The 18,186-nt window shown below is 42.8% G+C and overlaps 1 protein-coding gene across 1 annotated transcript; it reads right to left on the bottom strand.

Moving 5' to 3' along the window:
• Positions 1-750: 750 nt before the first annotated feature.
• On the bottom strand, positions 751-17,905 carry LOC146863977 (uncharacterized). The gene is made up of 9 exons (XM_085629959.1): positions 17,588-17,905; positions 15,257-15,487; positions 12,722-12,928; positions 11,939-12,172; positions 8,602-8,755; positions 7,820-7,929; positions 4,087-4,200; positions 3,225-3,371; positions 751-2,315 (listed from the first exon to the last, which is right to left on the bottom strand). Exons 1-9 carry the CDS (start codon positions 17,684-17,686, stop codon positions 2,181-2,183), a joined length of 1,431 nt encoding a protein of 476 aa, XP_085486085.1. The 5' UTR covers positions 17,687-17,905; the 3' UTR covers positions 751-2,180.
• Positions 17,906-18,186: the final 281 nt, after the last annotated feature.

The following is an 18,186-nucleotide window of genomic DNA, read 5'->3' as shown; positions in this document are numbered from 1 at the left end:
TTCCTGAGTAATGGAGTAAAGAACAAAACATCATAATGATCAAGAGTAAATATCTCTTAGGTTGGTACGGTGGCTGAGTGAGTTAAGTGTTTGCTGCTGACATGTTTGTGGCCTGATAGCCACAGTCCTAGTAGGTCGAGCTCCCTCTTCGGTCCTTTTGAGTTCGATAAATTGGCCTTGATTACGATGTCGGGCAGACGCCGTTGTGGGATAGGAACCACCCAACCATGGGTCGGTGGTTCTGCAATCCCAATTAGGATGCGACCGCACATAGTGCAGTTTGAAACTTCCATTTTTGAATATGCGGAGGGCTGCAAATGCCCGCAGTACAGGCTCCCGTTGAAAAATGGAAGTTTGTAAACATCCCTGCACCATGTGGCAGGCACCGCAATGCGGAGAGCCGGGGGAAGGGTGGCCCAATGTCACTTTCTGACAGCCTTTACATGTCCAAAAGGCCGACATGGAACGGCTGTTGGAAACTGACATCATAATCCCGACAGCAGAAACAATGTCCTTAAGGAATTATGTTGTCCATCGGAACCACGTCGGATTCCCCCACAGGTTTAAATTCCAACCGCTGTCACCCTAAAAAGGCGGTCGGACTTTAAACATACCTTGTTGGGCGGAAAGCCTAAGAACGCTGGTCAGATGCTTTCCGCCCGACATTGTAATCAGGGCCTCAGTGTTAAATTTTATTGGGCAACAGCAGTAAGTCTATCCCAGAAAGCGCAATTTCACACTAAATTCACATTAAATTCAAAAATATTTTTTTATTCCAGAAGATATTGATTTTGACGTACCATATTTAAAGTAATATGGACTCAAGAAGTACATTTCATTCATATAGATAGAGCATTTTACATAATAATCAGCCAATTTGAAACATTCTATGACATTGATTATTAGAAAGCATTACACTGGATGTTTAAACCTTATGTGTTTTTATGGAACCAAATAAAGAGTAAAATCAAACATGAATTTTAGGAGTGTACGTAGTTCTACTCTTTGAGATCCAAGTTTCTCGGGCATTTAATACTGGTAGGTTCTTTTTAAAAACTAAACACGATTTTTTTTAAATGCATGTCTTTGAGATAATTTTTTGGCGTATATTTAGCAAACTTTAAATATTGAAGAAAAGTGTCAGAAACTCACTGCCAGCTGTATTAGCGTGCCTATCCAAGTGAAAAGTTTCTTTGAAAGTGCATTATTTATAGAATATTTGATGTAACCCAAAAGTATCCAAATGTCTAAGTATCAGATACATACATATATTATATGCACCCGGTTAGGGTTATGTAGTGACATATTTATCGTCCCTGCTGAGTGAGTATAGTCCTATGATTATAAATGAAGTAGCCGCAAGCAGTAATGCAAGCTCTCCACTCACTCATTTCGGAGGATACATATTTTTCACCTACCTATATAGATACATATAATGTTATTACAACACTTTGCAAATTAACATCAGTTATTGCAATACTGTTATTCTCACCAATATGGCATACGAGTATACATATACAGAGCACCAGGCTGCGGTATATAGAAAGACTACATACAGCACATGGGTGCCTGTGAAACTTTAGTGGGGTTTTCTCCCTGTTCTGTTAGGCATGTGTTCTACAACAAACACATTTCTCCATAGGCTCAGATCACACATGTTAAGCAACTATTCTGGACTTCTGCACCTATGTTAGGGCCTCTCTTTCAACTCCTACATCAGCATATCACTGACAGAAAAGAGACCAAAAGAAATAGGATGAAACCCAACCCTTTGCTGCTCACTCAACGCGTTACTGTGGGTTTTAAGTCCTTACATTTGTCGACTGTGAAAAAAAATATGATAAAAGTGCACACCGCCTTCTCTCCATACTGCTCAGTGCTGACCACAATGTCTGTAATAAAGTTCAAAGTTCTAAAATGGTGGCCAAGTAATCTGATTGGCTAATGCTGATATCACTGGTGTGATGCCATGTACATTCACCATGGCTAAGAATCTCTTTCCGTTGTGGTCTTTTCTTGGTCGCTTACGTTGCAGGTGTGTTCCACTTTTCAAACGACAGCTACTTGATTTTTCATTTTGCCACAACTGTGATAGGTGCCTTTGATTACCTTTGACACCACAAAAACATCTAGGAAGGCTACTTTTCATGTTAATGTTCTTCGACTGCGAATGTTTGCTCCTACGGCACGTTCACCGCTTGGTCATCTTGGAACTTGGGTATTTGCTTGAATTCCTCTTGTTTCTTCAGAAACAGCTGGGCCAGAATGTGGTCTGCAGTGGCATGGAAGTAATCATCCATGTCAAGGGTCTGAAGCTGTCAAAGGCAACCAGAATGTTAATACAACCCAGTGCTCCAAGCTCATTCATTGGTCAGACAAAATGGTAACTACAATCATTCTTTTAGGCTCATTCAACAAAAATCATTATACACTACAGGAGTTGTCATCTCTTTCAAAACAAGACCTGAGACTTTCTTCATTACAGTAACTGCTTCCACTAATTGCCTTCCTTGTCTCCTTTATCCTTTGTAGCTTCTATATTTATTATTGTCATTATTATTTTGGACTATTAGAAATGGTGTTTCTGGTTGGCTAGGGTGTGCACCTAAGCCAGACTGAACCCACCACTCTAGCCAGGATAAGGGAGTCACACACCCAAGATAACCCCTGCTCACCCCCTTGGTAGCCAGGCAGAGCAGACAGGCTTATCCCAGAGGCAATGTGTAAAGCGTTTGCCCAACACACACACACCCAAGTCTAACACTGACTAGCTTTTTCTCAAGAAATTCTAACTCGAAAGCACTAATACCCCAGGCAACTTTGTGTGCCCCTCTCTTTATATCAACTAACCAATTTCTATTCTGTATCTAAGTTCATGCACTGCTTTTTGCTGCTACATCTGTCTTCTTCCATTTTCCTCCATCTTGCTATTGTTTGGCTTCCACATCTCCATCTAGTGACTTCTTCTGCCTGAGATCATTCCAGACAGTTATTATTTGCTGCCACTGACTGCTTCTTTCTCCACTTACTTTCACTGACTGCTTTACTGTATCCATTGTCTAAAAGACTGTTCCCTGCTCCATTTCCTCTGGCCAGCTGATTCGCCCTCGTTATTCCATCAAGATTGCATCTTGTGGTGAGTCAGTCAATATCTCCCTCTCCAGGTTCTCTTATAGAGTATCTTGAAGCATGGTCATCTATTGATACTTTGTTTGGGTATTTACCTGGTTGCCAGTGCTGAAGGCGAGAATCATGTACAAGTCTTCGTCGCACGTGCTCTTGATGTAGTGTTGGGTGCCAATAGGAAAGAAAAACACGTCTCCAACGCCAACCTCAAAGTCAGTTGTGGGGTTTGTACCAGTAATCCCGATCTGTAGGGACATACATTATGGTATACGTATTACCCAAAGATGCAAAATGTTAAACAATTAAATCAATCACCTGCGTATATTTTTGAATTATTTTATCTAGGAATCACATTCAGATTGTTTTCTTATTTTTCTAATACTTGTTTGTCACATTAACAGTATTTTTCAAGGAACACATTTAATACAATAAAAGATGTGTCAGGTGGTCCTATGTGCTGTTGTCATTGAGTGTCTAGGCGAGGGCACATGTGATGCCAGCGGAGAGGCAGGGAAGTGCACATTACTAATGCTGGAAGACCCAAAACGACTGAATCACTAACATCTGGAAAGCATCTCCCTTTGCTAAAACTAGTTATTATAAATTAATAAAAACATAAACCGGTAAAGCTTCAAAAGTAATAGGATGCTTGAGTGGTTCTATGAGGATGTAAAATTGAATAAAAACACCCATATATTGTGCGTGGAGAGCTTTCAGCTAGGCATGCACGTCAATTTTCTAAAATAATTGATACTACCCAAATAGTAGGCACCAGCCTACAATGTCACGCCTGCTTTCCTTTTACGCACCTCAGGTCTGGTAAGAGCCTGTATCAGTTGAGCTCCCACTGAAGAGCTCTTTGTGTGACCTGATACCAACTTTGGAAATAAAATGCTAGTCATTGATTGTAACCTGAGCAGCTTGAAGTCAAATTAAGCTTCGCCTTCAATGATGACTCACCTTCCCGCAGCCACTGATGACGTATCCCATTTCATGGGCATTGAAGTGGAAATGAGGCTGTCGGAGGCCATTGCTGTATATTCGGAGAGTCCCCAGAGTGAGAGAGTCGGCATGCTAGACAAAAAAAGGTAATAATGAGTGCATGACTAGAAGCAAGATAATATGATTTAAGAAGCCATTAAATGCAGCAGAGTCAGATTGCGTATATGAGTCATCAAAGGTCAGAGGATCTACACAGGAGACACAAAGTTTGCATCACAGCAGCTCAATAAAACGTCTACTCTGTAAATCCGCAATCTGAACTGCCCAATCATTCTTCAGACCTTAGAGGAAACCTGGTTCCAATATATCCTTAAAGAGTACAATCGTCAACACCCCAGACCCATTACAGGTGAGCACGTTTCTTTCAAATAGTCTGTGTTTTTTACATACATTCATTATAGGGACTTGCATCTGCGGTGCAATCATTTGTTTGTTCCAATCAGGCTGGCTAATTTTGTCCTCATACACTGATCCATAAAAAAAGTAAGCAGTAATCAGGAATGAGCTAAGAAGCACCCAGGTATTATTTGTAGTATTAGATTTTATTTAGTTATTTAGTTATTTGGGTATTTGATTAATAATTTAGGTCGTTTTATATAGCGCAAACAAGACCTAACTTGGTGTCAGAGCACTTTACAAGGATAACAATATCCAAAGAACACATGACCATGTATGTGAAGGAAGGCTGGCAGAAAGAAGTCTCTTGGGTGGGGAAAATAAATGCAGGGCAGTGAAGGGAGAGAGAGAGGAAGTGTATATACAGCAGCATAATGTAGCCATTAGAGGAAGCCCGCTGGGCAATGCTGGGACGAGAGGTCACATGATGAGGGGAAGCAGCCTTGACACAGAAAGGACTTTAAGTTACTGTGAAGTCTTCGAAGGAGGTTAGTCTGATTGAAGGTGGTAATGAATGCAGATCTTCAGTGCGCTTCCTGACAATGACTGTTTCTTCTTTGTTTGTTTCCTGAACACTGGGGTTCCCAGTAAGAGATTCGGAGTGTCTGATGATCACTGACCTCTGGATATGTATAGTTTAAGAGTCAGATAGTTCGAGGTGCCTTTGTGGAGCGCTTCGTAGGCAATGCAGGCTAGCTTGACTTTGCTTTTCCTTCAAATGGCGGCCATTTTAAAATGATCAACAGTGAGGTTATGCGTTTATATTTCCTCGCCCCTGAGATGGACCTCACCACTGCAAGGTATGTTGCCACGTGGGGGTCAACCTTTTGCACTTGAAAGCAAATGGCCGTAGGGCCCGATTACGATGGCTGTTGGTCGGACTGCCGATCGCTATTGCGGCAGTCAGGAGACCACCCGACAAGGTCTGACCACCGCAGTATGTGACTGCCGGGCTGGCGGTAGCAAAGTGCTCTCTTACATAGCAGCTTGTGCTGTGGCTGCAGCACAAGCCGCAGTGTAATGGAGCATTTTGTACACATCCATATACTGTGTGCCATGCACCATGGGGTGCATGGCACACGGTGCATGGAGGTGCGTGGGGCCACCGCATGTGCCACTTGGGCAACTTTACAGTGGCCCACAATGTACGGCGACCCTGTTTGGTGCCCCAGTCAGATCTGTCCGACATGAAAAGGCTGTCAGAAAGGGACATTGTAATCCCAACGATTCGGGCATTGCAATTCCGAACACCGCCCCGTCAGGATCAGATGATCCTGTCAGAGGCGGCAGTCTGTCCGCTGATCGAATAGGGTCCGACTGCCTGCATCATAATGGGGCTGTCAGACCGAAGGCCTGTCGGTGTGAAGTCTGACCGCCATAGTAATCAAGGCCTTAGTCTGAGTCCTGCTCACAGAAACAGCAGGAAGAAGAGGAAAGGGTCTCAGAACCTACAATAGACACACTATATACCAGGTGTTTAAAGGACCCGTTATTTCTTTGCAAGATGTAGTCATTCAAAAATGTGATTTATGGTAAAGCGATTCAGGATGGGCCGCGACTGTGGAGAAACGTTTGGTTGATATGTCATGAGCACTGAAATTAAATGTAAAGCTGCATTCCTGCAACTCAAAGATTGCTGAATTCCCCAAGTTTCCAATGTGTAATTTGTTCCAGCACTTACTTTTGGGGGCCGGAACTTTTTAATCATCAAAGTCCGACCAGAAAAGGGAGAAAAAAAGGGGAAGAGAAAGAAAAATGGCGACAACGTGGGGAAGTAGAAGTGAAAATGAACCTGCCAGAGTAAAAGGCAGGAAGTGTAGGGTGGCGGAATGGAATAAAAACCTGGCAGTCTGGATATTCAGCAACCCAAGCATTCAGAGCGCCGGCTCTGGGCTCCTAAGGTAACATTTGGGCCACAGCACTGATTTTCTTTATTTTTTATAATTTAGCACTGCAGCCCTCTAAGTCACCATCGAATCTACTTCACATGGGCCTTAGAAACCTTGTTTCACATTGAGGTGGAACTGGAATGGCCGTCATCCAGCCAAAATTCGGACTCAAGATCTAATGCTACTGAGTATCCGTTACTGCAGTATTTTGAAAAGAAAGATCATGTGTAACAAGCGTTGGCAAAGCCAATAGGATTAGCTTTAATTTACCAATGCAAGAAAACACATGTATTGACAAATGCTGTTTCAATGCACTGCATAAACAAATGCTCTTAATCACATTAAAGCCTACTCTATCGGCTTTGCCGCTGCTGGGGTAAAGAGTAGAAAAGGGACTTATTTCTGCACAAAGAATATAAAGAAATGAAAGGGACAAACAGCACCAAGATTTTGTTTTTCGGATTTGAAATAGTTCCCAGTGCATTCAGTTTTGGGTCAAATAATTTGAGATCAATCTCTGATGATCAATCTTGCACTAATTAATTTCGAATACTGATTATAGCTATTTGTTCTTAAAATTAGAACGGATGAGTAGCTCCTTGTCATCCAATTTTCATTTCGTCTTTGCCTGTGGATGACCCCCCATAAGGCCCTCTCATTTCTTATTTTATGTGGGAGACTTCCCTGCAAGTTCTCCTTCCGTATTTCCATTTGTTTTATTGCCCCTTTTCTGTTAGCACTGTGGTTTATTGTCTCACCCAATTGTTTTGCTTTGATACCCGAAAGATTCAATGAATTGCCCTGAAATTGTTGTGTTCCAAGGCAATTAGACCAAAAATACCAAACTTCATCACGGAACAATACACAAATATCCAATAGATTGAGGTGAGACAGAAATACTTCTATGGATGGAGTCAAAGACTTCTATCTTTTCATTTTAAAGATTTGGTAAAAGTAGGTCTTTTATGCATCTGCACTATCAAGCCAGACCTAAGAACTCCTGGGAATTTGTAAGACTCCCTTGCTGAACCATCCTTGAGTCTGATAATTAATTGAAACTGCTGAAAATCAGTACAATGGGCACAAGTGTGAGGCGCACATTTTGCTGACACCATATTGAGGAGGAAACCATGATAGCCTGGTCGCCATCGATGTAATGGGGAAGTGGGAGTCTGCCACACAAAATGGAAGCCCGTGGTTGCGCGTCACAGAAAAGAAGAAAAAAAAGGGAGTCAAGCACAAGACTAATCGGAGAATGTTTTTTATGGGGGAGCGGTGAATGGTCAAGTGACCCCATCTTAATGATGGCCCTCAGTTTCATAAATGATTGCCTGGAATCCTCGATAGGCGGATCCATATTGATGCGGCCAATACATTCAAACCTTATGACAATCAGATAGCCTTACCTGATTTAGGGAGTCACTGAAGATCTTCTCATTATTATTCAGGCCAATCCCATTCTTCCGGTAGCGAGCCCACTGTATTATTCCTCCAGAATAGAGGAATTCCTTTGAACCTTAAACAATGGGCGAAAAGCAACAATTTACACCAATATTGCACCATACCGCTCTAGGTCGAAGCACATAGAATATATGACAATACTAAGAAAGTTTAAAATAGTTACATTTATTCGTGAAACACAAAATAAATATGGATAAATACCAATAAGATGGCCAAAAAATTAATATGGATAAATACAGATGGAAATGTTAACTAAATACCATAAAACCGGGAGCCCTACTTATAACATACAATTCGCCATGTATCCCAGCAGCAAGAGTTCGAACACTGAGCCATGAGCCTGCCTCTCTAATGCCCCCTCCAATGCTTCTGAAGACAGTGGAGAATTTCCCCAAAAGACTGAGCTTAGAGTAGACCATGACATGAATACATGACATGCGAGGTCCATTTGTAGTCAGTAAAACTATTTTTAGATGTACTGCAGACTTCGAATGAATACTGACACCTAATGAACCTACTGGTGGTTTGCATCCTCGAGGGTGGGTGGCAGGAGCCTAGAAGTAGCCGAGTTTTGCTATATTCATTTTAATGGCATCAAGTTTTTTTTAAATATATTTCTGCCGCTTTTTGTCCTATTCCCCAAATCACCTTCAAGTCTTACATTTATGGCATTACTAATCGTGTAAATATGAGTTACTTCTAATTCAGCTGACTTGGCTCCCCTTACCTTTCAGATCGTAGAAGTATCTCCAGACCTGCTCATCCGGGGACTGCAGGTAACTGGCATTCTGGACCAGCTCCACCAGGTTGGGAGGGAGGTTGACAGCTTGGTCCTCTCTGGGCCTTTTGAAGGTTCGGATAAAATCCACGCCTTTTTGTGGCTAAAACAGAGAACGCAAAGTCTGCGTTATTTGAAAAAGTCTGTAGAAAACATTACGATTCATTCCAGTTATCGTTTGCTGACTAAGGGACATGGACATGACAAAAGTTTATTGCAACCAGTATTAACTGGGGAGCGATGTATGCCTTGTAGCCATGATTATCAGATCTCTGTTGCACAAAAGGTGCGGTGAAACGGAGGCTATTACATTTGATGTTTATTTAACGTGGAACATCCCAATTGATTGGTGATTGGATCAATTTCAACACAGTGCAGTGAGGCTGTTTGGCCTGAGGTCAAAACTCCAATGGTGGCATCGCGAAGAGGTGTGTTCACCCAGGAAGGGCACAGCCGTGTGCTTGTTGTTATGCGACTCGCTTTCGAAAGTGCATCAGTTTCTGAGTTATTGTGTGCACTGCAGAGAGCACAGCAAGGCACTGCTCATTAAATGCATGGGCTTGTGAAAGTGCAGGGGGGTAGAAACAGGTGCACCGATGTTTCCTGTGCGAACTCACACTTTCATCATACGACCTGGTCACTCATAGTCAGGGTTTACACCGTGAGGTGTTGAAAGGTGAGTCACAAACCCCTCGCCAGAGGAAACCTTCCTAAAAACCTTTACCTACCACTAGGACCTTTTGATGTCAGAACAGATCAATACTGACGGAAAAGACTTTCCCAAGTCTGGATGATATCCGCGACATCACACGGAGAGCAGTCAGTCAGTGGGCCTGTGGAGTCTTCAGTTAATCATTTACATGGAGTGTGCTTGAATGCAGAAAATCCTGTGACTCATGGAACAGGAAGTCATACGAGTGAGTGCGTAAACCCACACTATGGCCCTCACCCAACCCCACCTCTTGCCACCAAGCCAACACTACCTACCTGGGTGTATAGAGGGAGAAGGCACCAGCTAACAAGTTACCAAAAGAGGTTTGGCGAACGAGCCTCTACAACAGACAGTAATTATATTCGAGTGAGCGGTGTCCGGGACAAGAGACTCCTCCTATAGCCGATGGGCCTCAGCTGGGCTGTTGGGGATCTCCCAATAGATGTCAATGAAGTACTGAGACGAACAACACTCAGGGTGTCAGTTACCAGTTTCTCACGCAGCGCAGTGGAGCAGCTGTAACTGCTGCGCTGCGTGAAAAGGAGAGAGCAGGAGAGCGCCATATTTACTAAAATACAGCACTCTCCTCCCCTCTCCCTAACGCCGACACAGAAATGTGCAGCCATGCAGCTGTCTGCGACAAATACAGTCCGCCCTCCTAAGAGGGCAGCCCCTTAGAGTCGCATTCGGCTAGCACCCGCGCTCCACTCTCTTGGGACCCCATGGGAGCACTCCCCTCTCGGCGCTCTTCCAAGCATTTCCAGCACCTGGTGGGCTTGGGGCCATGTATTTATACCAGCACAATACAGGCGCTGGCCTCTTTGTTGCAAGGGTGTCTCCATGAGTCTCGGATAGGTTTTTTTACTGGAAGGACTCCCTTCCACTACAAAATACCATGCCTAGACTGACTTTAACCCTTTTCCTCTTTGTATGTTTGCTGTACAGTGCAGCACACATGGAAAGCAAAATAGAGAAATCAAAGCATTTCTCCTTCATAGCCCCTATCTGAAATGAGCACTATTTTCTGATGCTAAACCTTGTCTACTTTCTTAAGTAAATAGCGCTTAACTTCAGAAACCTTGGGTGGGTGCATGGGATCGCCCATGCACCACCTATGGTACGCCCCCTTGGCACTAAGTAATGCGTTACTTTCAAATTATTTTCCAGCGTAAAACAGGTTTTTTGCTGGAAAGTAAATGGCGAAAAAAGATTTAGGGTCATTTTGCATCACTTTTTTGAAGCAAACACAGCATTAAATCTTAGTAAATAGACCCCTCAGTGTGTTTTCACAGGTTGTGGAGACTGGCGTAATGAAAATTGAGGGGGCCCCTCCCAGTACCTCTGAACTCAATCAGGGGCTCTCCAGTCAGAGTACAGTGCTGAGGGCAGCCCCTGGAGTTTGGGGGGCCGCCCCCACAACGCAGGGGATGCGGGGGCCTGTGTTATGCCACTGGTTGTGGAACTGCAGAAATTCTGCTAAAGCGCGAGTCAACTCAATGTATGAACTGTTGGTAAGATCAGGGCACCGGGGCTGAAGAAAAGCTGTCCCTATAACAAGCTGAGCAAGAATATCTGTGAATCTGCACTTCTTGGTATAAGTACAACAAGCCCAGCCCCTTCATAATTCATCCTAAAATGATTTCACAACTTTCACCTCTGCACAGTGTGGCAAAGTGGCCGAGACTGCTTCCTGCTCAGTGCACTTCACTTCCAAAGCCCTCCTCAATTCAACAGTTTCAACACAAACCCAAACCACACAATGTTTGGGCGCTTTACAAAGCCACTGGGGTTGAGGACTCGTTTGTCACAAAGTGCCATGACGCGCATATGCCCACTAAATGGATTGACAAGCATGATGTCCTGAATTTGTAAACATCCTATTATGTAAAAGGCCAATTTCAATCTGAGTCTATGAAACTAGTATATCAGAGAAACATGATTGGATCTATCCAGTTCTTATGTTTTGATGTGTTCTGATAGACTATGTTAGAGGTTTTCGTAGGCACACGCACCCATAGGTTTCTTGGCGCTGCAGAGACAGGACATGCCAGATATTGAAGAAACACTGGGCTCACATACATGCAAACAGGTTCAGAGGCCAAACCGCTTGGAAATATCCATTGAAATTCTCCGGACTGGTCAAGTCTTTTGGTCCCCAGAGTCTCCCGCCCATTAATGACCATCCTGGCCTTTCCTTGTGCCATTCCAAATATTTGGGATGCGCCCACCCGTCGCACCCATGGATGGCCGGCTGGCACTAAAGATCCATTGTCTCTTCGGCTACTCAAAGACTCCCCTTTCTGTCTGTATTATCCTAAGATATGGTTGGCCTGGACTTTTGTCTATATTTTGTTGTGTCTAACTTATGGTTTTAAAGCCCCTTCAGCTCCTGACTTTAAGAAAGTGCTGATAATTATGCCTAAAATATTGTCAAAGGATTAGTCGAGTATGACCGTAATCTGGACCTTTCAGGCAGTAATTAAAGTGTGTTTTTTGCAATCCTTAATCCACATTTTCTCTTTGAACCCAATAATAGGACAGCAAGGAGCCTTTAACTCAAGGCAGAGGACAAACCTTCAGCGCTCTTGCCGCTATGTCTTCTGGGGTGGAGAAGAAAGCGTCGTCGACATCCAGAGTCTGAAGCTCGTCATGGGTGGTGAAGAAGAGGAAGAAGAAGCAGTCGTCGTCCCCCACGTTCTTCACCCAGTGCAGAGTGTTTTTGGGAAAGAAGATGACCTGTCCAGCTGTGACGTTGTATGTCGTCACTGTCTCGCCGCCTTCGTCAACAATGCCAATCCATGCAGTGCCCTACAAAATAAAGAAGTGCGCTTTCTTAACTTGAGGGGATTAGCACAATGGCATTTTCACATGAATATGGATTTGTGATTTTTGAAAAAAACTTTTTTACATTTAAGACGTATCGGAAATACAATAGACCTCTTTTCCATAAAAATTGCTTATATTTACTTCTAAGGCTCTTATTATAACCTACAGGGAGATAAATTAACATCTGATGATTTTATGCGTTAATTTTTAACCACCTGATTATAAATTGTTTGGTTTTTACTCCCCCGGTTTTACCGAGTGTGGGAGAACCAAACACAATTTATCCTGATGGTTTGTTCTATCCCGGCGTTGAGTTGGCGACTAAGATTGTATGGTGGTCACTCAGGCAAGTGTGTAAGGTGTCTGGATGTTTACTTCCCCATAGTTGGTAAATATTTGTTTTACAAGTGTGCCTGGTTGTAGATCCTCAGCTGAGTGGTTTTGTCATGGTACCAAAATATCATAACCAAAATACAGTCGGACAGAAACAACAGTTGCAGTAAAAGGGTAAAGAAGGGAGGTGATCTCTACCTGCAACAAGAAGCCATGTTCATTGGCATTAAAATGCCAGTGTGGTGCCCGCAGGCCTTTGCTTTTGATCCTCAGAGTTCCTGCTGTCATCCTGGACTGCTGTGAGTTGAGGCTTGCCCCAAACTTGACTTCTTCGTCACTGTCATAATTACCGGGGTCTTTCCGGAACCGCGCCCACTGAATCGCTCCTCCCTGAAACTCGTGAACCTAGAGAAGAGACATGTGGTATTGATCAGAAGTACTATAAAGACTGTCACGTGTAGTGTTAATTTAATTTTATTTCAAATAACTTTCATTGAGTTCTACATAAGAAATTCCATCAGAGTAATGAGGATAGCAAGTACCTTGGAGGACTTAGAAGTAAGACATGTACATGGTCAGTATTAGTAAAACGGGTACAAGATTGACATGTGTCACATTCGCTGTCATTCGTGGTAGTATGGAGTGATTGAGGCCTGAGTGAGGGGCAAAAAGATGGGGAGGGAGGTGAGGAGTAGGAGGGAAAGAGGGAAGCAATGGATAGTGGTCCAGATAGTGAGTTCTAGTGTAAGTAGGGGTTGAGTAATCATGTCCTGATGGTGAGGAGGAATGAATAGTGTATGGTTAGTTGCTTGTATGTTTAGGAAGGACTTTCATCTTTTCTAAATATGCATCTAGATTACTCCCTAGGACTTTTGAAGATTTTGTGAAGTGCCGGTTTTGGGTGTTATTGTCTGCACTTCTTAAGAAACATACCCATGCCCATCATGTGTGGAGGGAGATATTTTTTGCATTGAAGCGCAGAGTCCTTTTAAGTCTCGGACCCCCCAAAAAATGCCCATTGTGTAGATATTCCTGAGATCTCGGTTCTGAGGTTCAGGCCTGGTTGGCCACCGCAGTCACCTTCAGAAGTACAGATGCCACGGACAGCGGCTAAATTGGTTGCCCTGTAGCGACATCACCATAAGGCGTCCTCTATACTTCCTCCTTCCACCTCACATGGTAGAAACCCTATCTGCATCAACTCTTATCAATGAGGGGATGGCTTTCACCACATCTTTTGTGACACAAGTTTCTGATTGCTGCTCAGCATCAGCACAGTGTCTTCCTGGCTGCCTACGTCGCAGGGCATTGGACCCAACATGAGCCGCATGTGCAGGACTACAACTCTGGCAGACACTGGAGTCAAGCTGAGAAGCAGATGATCATCACTGAACTATGTGTTTGAGAGGAGAGCATGTTAAGGGTGGGTTCCTATCCATCAATTTACGTAAACGTGCAATTGTACAAAAATGTGACTCGCTTCCAGCGCTTATCCACAGTCCTGCACAACGTCTCGCATGGAATGGGGTCAGTTTTGGTCCTACAGTGCCCTGGGATCCTTTTACATCTGATGCTGCAGGGTCTGTAGGACTCAGCCTTAGGAATCACACCATAGTTTTTATTAGGACAATACACTCCTGAGCAGAAGGGTTACTTGGATGTTGGGTAGCCAGGGGCAGAAGCTAGGATGATGGGGAACAGAGGAGATGTGGCATAACAGACAGAGCTGCCGACTTTGGACCTGGGGAATCAGGTTCAAGTACAGACGTCAGCTCAACATCCTGTGATTCTGGAAAACCACTTAATCCCCCCGTGCCTAAAAAATAAAGAATTAGTCGTTGTGTGATGTAATCTGGGGTTCATGTAAAGTGCCCTTGGGCCGAGTTCTTGCTACATAAAAACTGCAAAAAAATGGAGGGAGCGCATTTTCCTGTCCTACGAAAGGTATTTAAAACAGCAGTTGGCTGCACTTATACGAAATTAGATCTTATAGTAAGATTTCGAGCTGTCACCAGAAAAAAATGAGTTTGCTAAGAAAAAAAGGCGGCAACATCTTGAAGAATTTAGAAGTAACACAAAATAACAGAACATTGCATTGTACTGTACGAAGTAATTTATGTCCCAAAAACGTCCTATTTCAGACAGAGGTATGGGAGAGAATAAAAGTGTACAAGGATTCCTCCCATGTTTCCCCCTCCTTTAAGCCATTTCCGTTTAATTGTTTTAACAAAATCCTGAGAAAAAGAACTTCAGTTTTTTGCTAAAGTAACACAGATCTGGTAAATCCATTTTCCTAAATACCTGCCACCTAAATAGGTAGTAAAGAGGATAGAGTAGGTGCACTGGTAGCATCCGTCCGGCCGCACTGTCCAACTATCATCATTAATGCTGGACCACTGGACCTTCAAAAGTAAGGATAATGCATCCTATTTACAAAGATTTTGCAATGAGTAAGTGTGAATGTTTGTTGTACTGATGGGTCTGCCCTAAAGGACTTCCACAGAGCATGCTCTTACCCACCAGAGCTTCAAGCATTTCCGTAGATAAAATTGTTGAGATTCCTGAAGTAGGGATTTTGCATGAAAATCTATCTGTCTGAAGCCTCCTGTGATGTTTAGGAGACAATATTAGTGACAAGAAGATTTACAACTGCAGTGTGGTTTGTGAATTATTTGAGGCAAATACTATCCGAAGATGGCAGCTTCGGTGAGTAAACATATATTCATGGCATACCTTGGATTTGCCCAGATGGTTCAGAAACCCAAAGCGGGCATCAACCTTGTTGCCTGTAGGCGCGCTGGTGCTGGGTGCTGGGTCTCTGTCAGTGCTGTCTTTGCCCGGCTTGGGGCTAAAGTGGCCAACGTAGACCAACGACAGGATGAGGACTCCAATGGCCGTTGTAATGAGACAAGCCAAGAGGCAAACCAGGAACATCTTCAACAGGGACCAGGACGGCTTTCTTTCCTGCAAGAAGAATGAATCAAAAAATAAACTTTTTAAGAATTACAAAGTACCAGTAAGTCATTGAGCCTGCTTCTGGTTTTAGAAGCTACTGGAGGACATAACTCTACAAAGGAAAAAGCGAACTTCCCTCAGCTCAGTTCATTGGACGATCTCTGTTATATACGGGCAAACAGGACATTTGTATTGGTTTAGAGGAAATGTTTTTTTAAGATAGGACAGAAAATATATTGAGAAAATCCTTTGTGATCAACATGAACTATGGCTCCTACGAGAAAACATATTTGCTAAACATCAGGACATTCCATCAGAAAAATCATAATTTCCATGGCCATTTAAAATAAAGTATTTCAATCTATTACTTAACTCTTGGTACTTACATAATTTGTATCTTTATCAGCAAATTTAATGACACTGGTTTACCTCCTTCAGAAGAATAAAAAACTTAATAGGGTCTTGCAAAACTCAAGCCTATGTCCTCAAGTTATATATGGACTGTTGCAGATGGAGAAAGGGGGCTCAAGCAGAGAGGGTGCAGAAAACAGAAACAGAAACTTTTTCTGTGAATTTCTGCACTCAGATTCAGGCCAGGCAGCCAGCCTTCTGAAGGGCTTTGTGTTAAGTGATTGTTAGGGAATATGGTGGAGAGCTAGACAGGATGTACACTTCTCAGTTTCCGGGTCAGGTTGCTAGCAAAGATATGCCGCAATTGTTTGCTACAATTGAAATTTATTGATAGACATAGACCTCATCTGAGATCCACAATATAGTAAAATAATATATTCAAGTTTTCAATCCCATTGTATTACAATATATCATAGAATTCTTTATAAGCAACATTGATTATTGTCCTTAGCTTATATAACTCTAAAATAGCGGGAGTACCACTTTAAAAAAGTTAAAAACTTTGTAGCATACAAATTCATCAGAAGGGGTTCTTATGATCTCAATCAGATCCTGGGAAGTGACTAATTACTGGGTCATTCTATCGCTGATGACCTCTGTTCCATTTGAGGAGTATTGACCGGTCCTGTCCAATGAAAGGGGAAGCATCTTTGCCCAGTGCTGCTGGTTCTTATCTAGTGAAGGAACAGGAGCGTTGGCAGGTTTTTTGTGCTGGACTATTATTTAAAGTAATATCATACTAGTGACCAAAGCTGGTACCTTCCCACTGAACCTATGACACACACACACAATATGGCTTCCACTGTGTCACCACGCTGGTCCGCCACAGAGTATGTCCCTTTAACTATATCCACGAATATACAAGCATTTAAACACTGCGATGGCGCCTGGTCCAGTGTTTTCTGCTAGGCAAGAGATGACTCCTGTATCCCTCGCGGTAGGTCAACAGGATCATTAAAATCACTAGAAAGTTTATAAAACTCTGGACTGAATTGCACTGCCAAATTATTAGACGGTGGCGGTAGTAAGTTCTTTATAACTAGCGATTATATCACTTCTTCACTGAAATTAAGTAGAGAAGAGCAATAAAAAAATTGATATACTGCTATAAATGCCTCCTTATCAGATAATTTCTGAATCTCTAATGAAAAAAAAGAATGGGAGCAGAAAGTTTACCCGTCCTCAAGTGACACCTGCTGTTCATGTTTTGCACAGTAAGTCGCCTTCCACACTGTCTGTTGTGTCTCTGGTAAGGACAGTGTGACAAATCAGCTACGATATATTGTTACTGTAGAATGGTGACGTCATTTCTCATTACAGGTGAGTATTGATGTCACCAAAGGACTTTAACAATAAGAGAAAAGTTGTAATAAAGGAATCACATGTTCTCGTATACAGGACAAAATACTGTGAAGGTAAGTGTCTATAGGTAAGCAAGGTTTTACGATACATAACTCCACCTATATGTACCTTAACGATATATAATATATCTTCAAGGTACGTAGATGTGGAGCTAAGAATAGTAATTCTGTACTTACCTATTTGCACTTACCGTCTCAATATTTTGATCCACGATATTTATGACACGATAGTTTGTCCAATGAAAATATGTGGATAAGACCTGAGAGTTGTGGTTCAGATTTCCTACACAAATTGTAATTCATTTTCATATAACACATCATTCTAAAACAAACTTACCACCATCTCGGGACGATACAAGTGTGTCTGTTTCGGCTTTGCTTTGGATGAGACGGGGTGCAGGTCATTTTCGTGCAGTTCTAAGGCCGGATTGTCCATTCTGGACAGGAGCAGATGAACCGCACTCGTGTGAAGGTCTAGTGCTGTGAAGGCTCGCTCTGTGGAAGCCGGGACCTGCCCTCTTATAGTCCACGAGGAGGAAGTAATAATGCCTGCTCATAAACCAGGGATGCCACAACGCATACCTGAACTAAGGAAAGACGCACCTGTGATAAGATGCAGGCAGAACGCGCCTTTCCCAAAAGAGCCGGGTTCTTCACATTTCACAAGTGACGTGAACCAGCCAGATAAAGATACAATGAGGAAGAAAAATGCAGCCTGGCACAGGGCTCGAAGATAACGGAGCACCGAGGATGTCCCTTGTGACTATTGGTTTTTATTGATTTACTCAACACCACAAGTTCACATGTTAACTGGCATTTCATCTCCTGTTACAAGGTCGTCGAATACAATTATTATCTCAAAATACTTTATTGATATAAATTCAGAAGAAAGATGGTAAAAAACAGTGCTGTGAGCATAGTTTCCATTGGAAGCCA

This window comes from Triturus cristatus, chromosome 2_1 (genome assembly GCF_964204655.1).
Source record: "Triturus cristatus chromosome 2_1, aTriCri1.1, whole genome shotgun sequence".
NCBI classification, from domain to species: Eukaryota; Metazoa; Chordata; class Amphibia; order Caudata; family Salamandridae; genus Triturus; species Triturus cristatus.
Note: the sequence above shows the minus strand (reverse complement) of the source record. Positions and strands in the feature narration are given on the sequence as shown.

What these genes read in the sequence shown, in the direction of transcription:
- LOC146863977 (XM_085629959.1), bottom strand. Translation starts at nt 17,686, where the DNA reads ATGGACAATCCGGCCTTAGAACTGCACGAAAATGACCTGCACCCCGTC. An exon ending in TCAGTGACTCCCTAAATCAG is followed by an intron (nt 4,201 to 7,819) that starts GTAAGGCTATCT and finishes TTTTTTGTCTAG; the next exon opens with CATGCCGACTCTCTCACTCT. An exon ending in TCATCAGTGGCTGCGGGAAG is followed by an intron (nt 3,372 to 4,086) that starts GTGAGTCATCAT and finishes ATGTCCCTACAG; the next exon opens with ATCGGGATTACTGGTACAAA.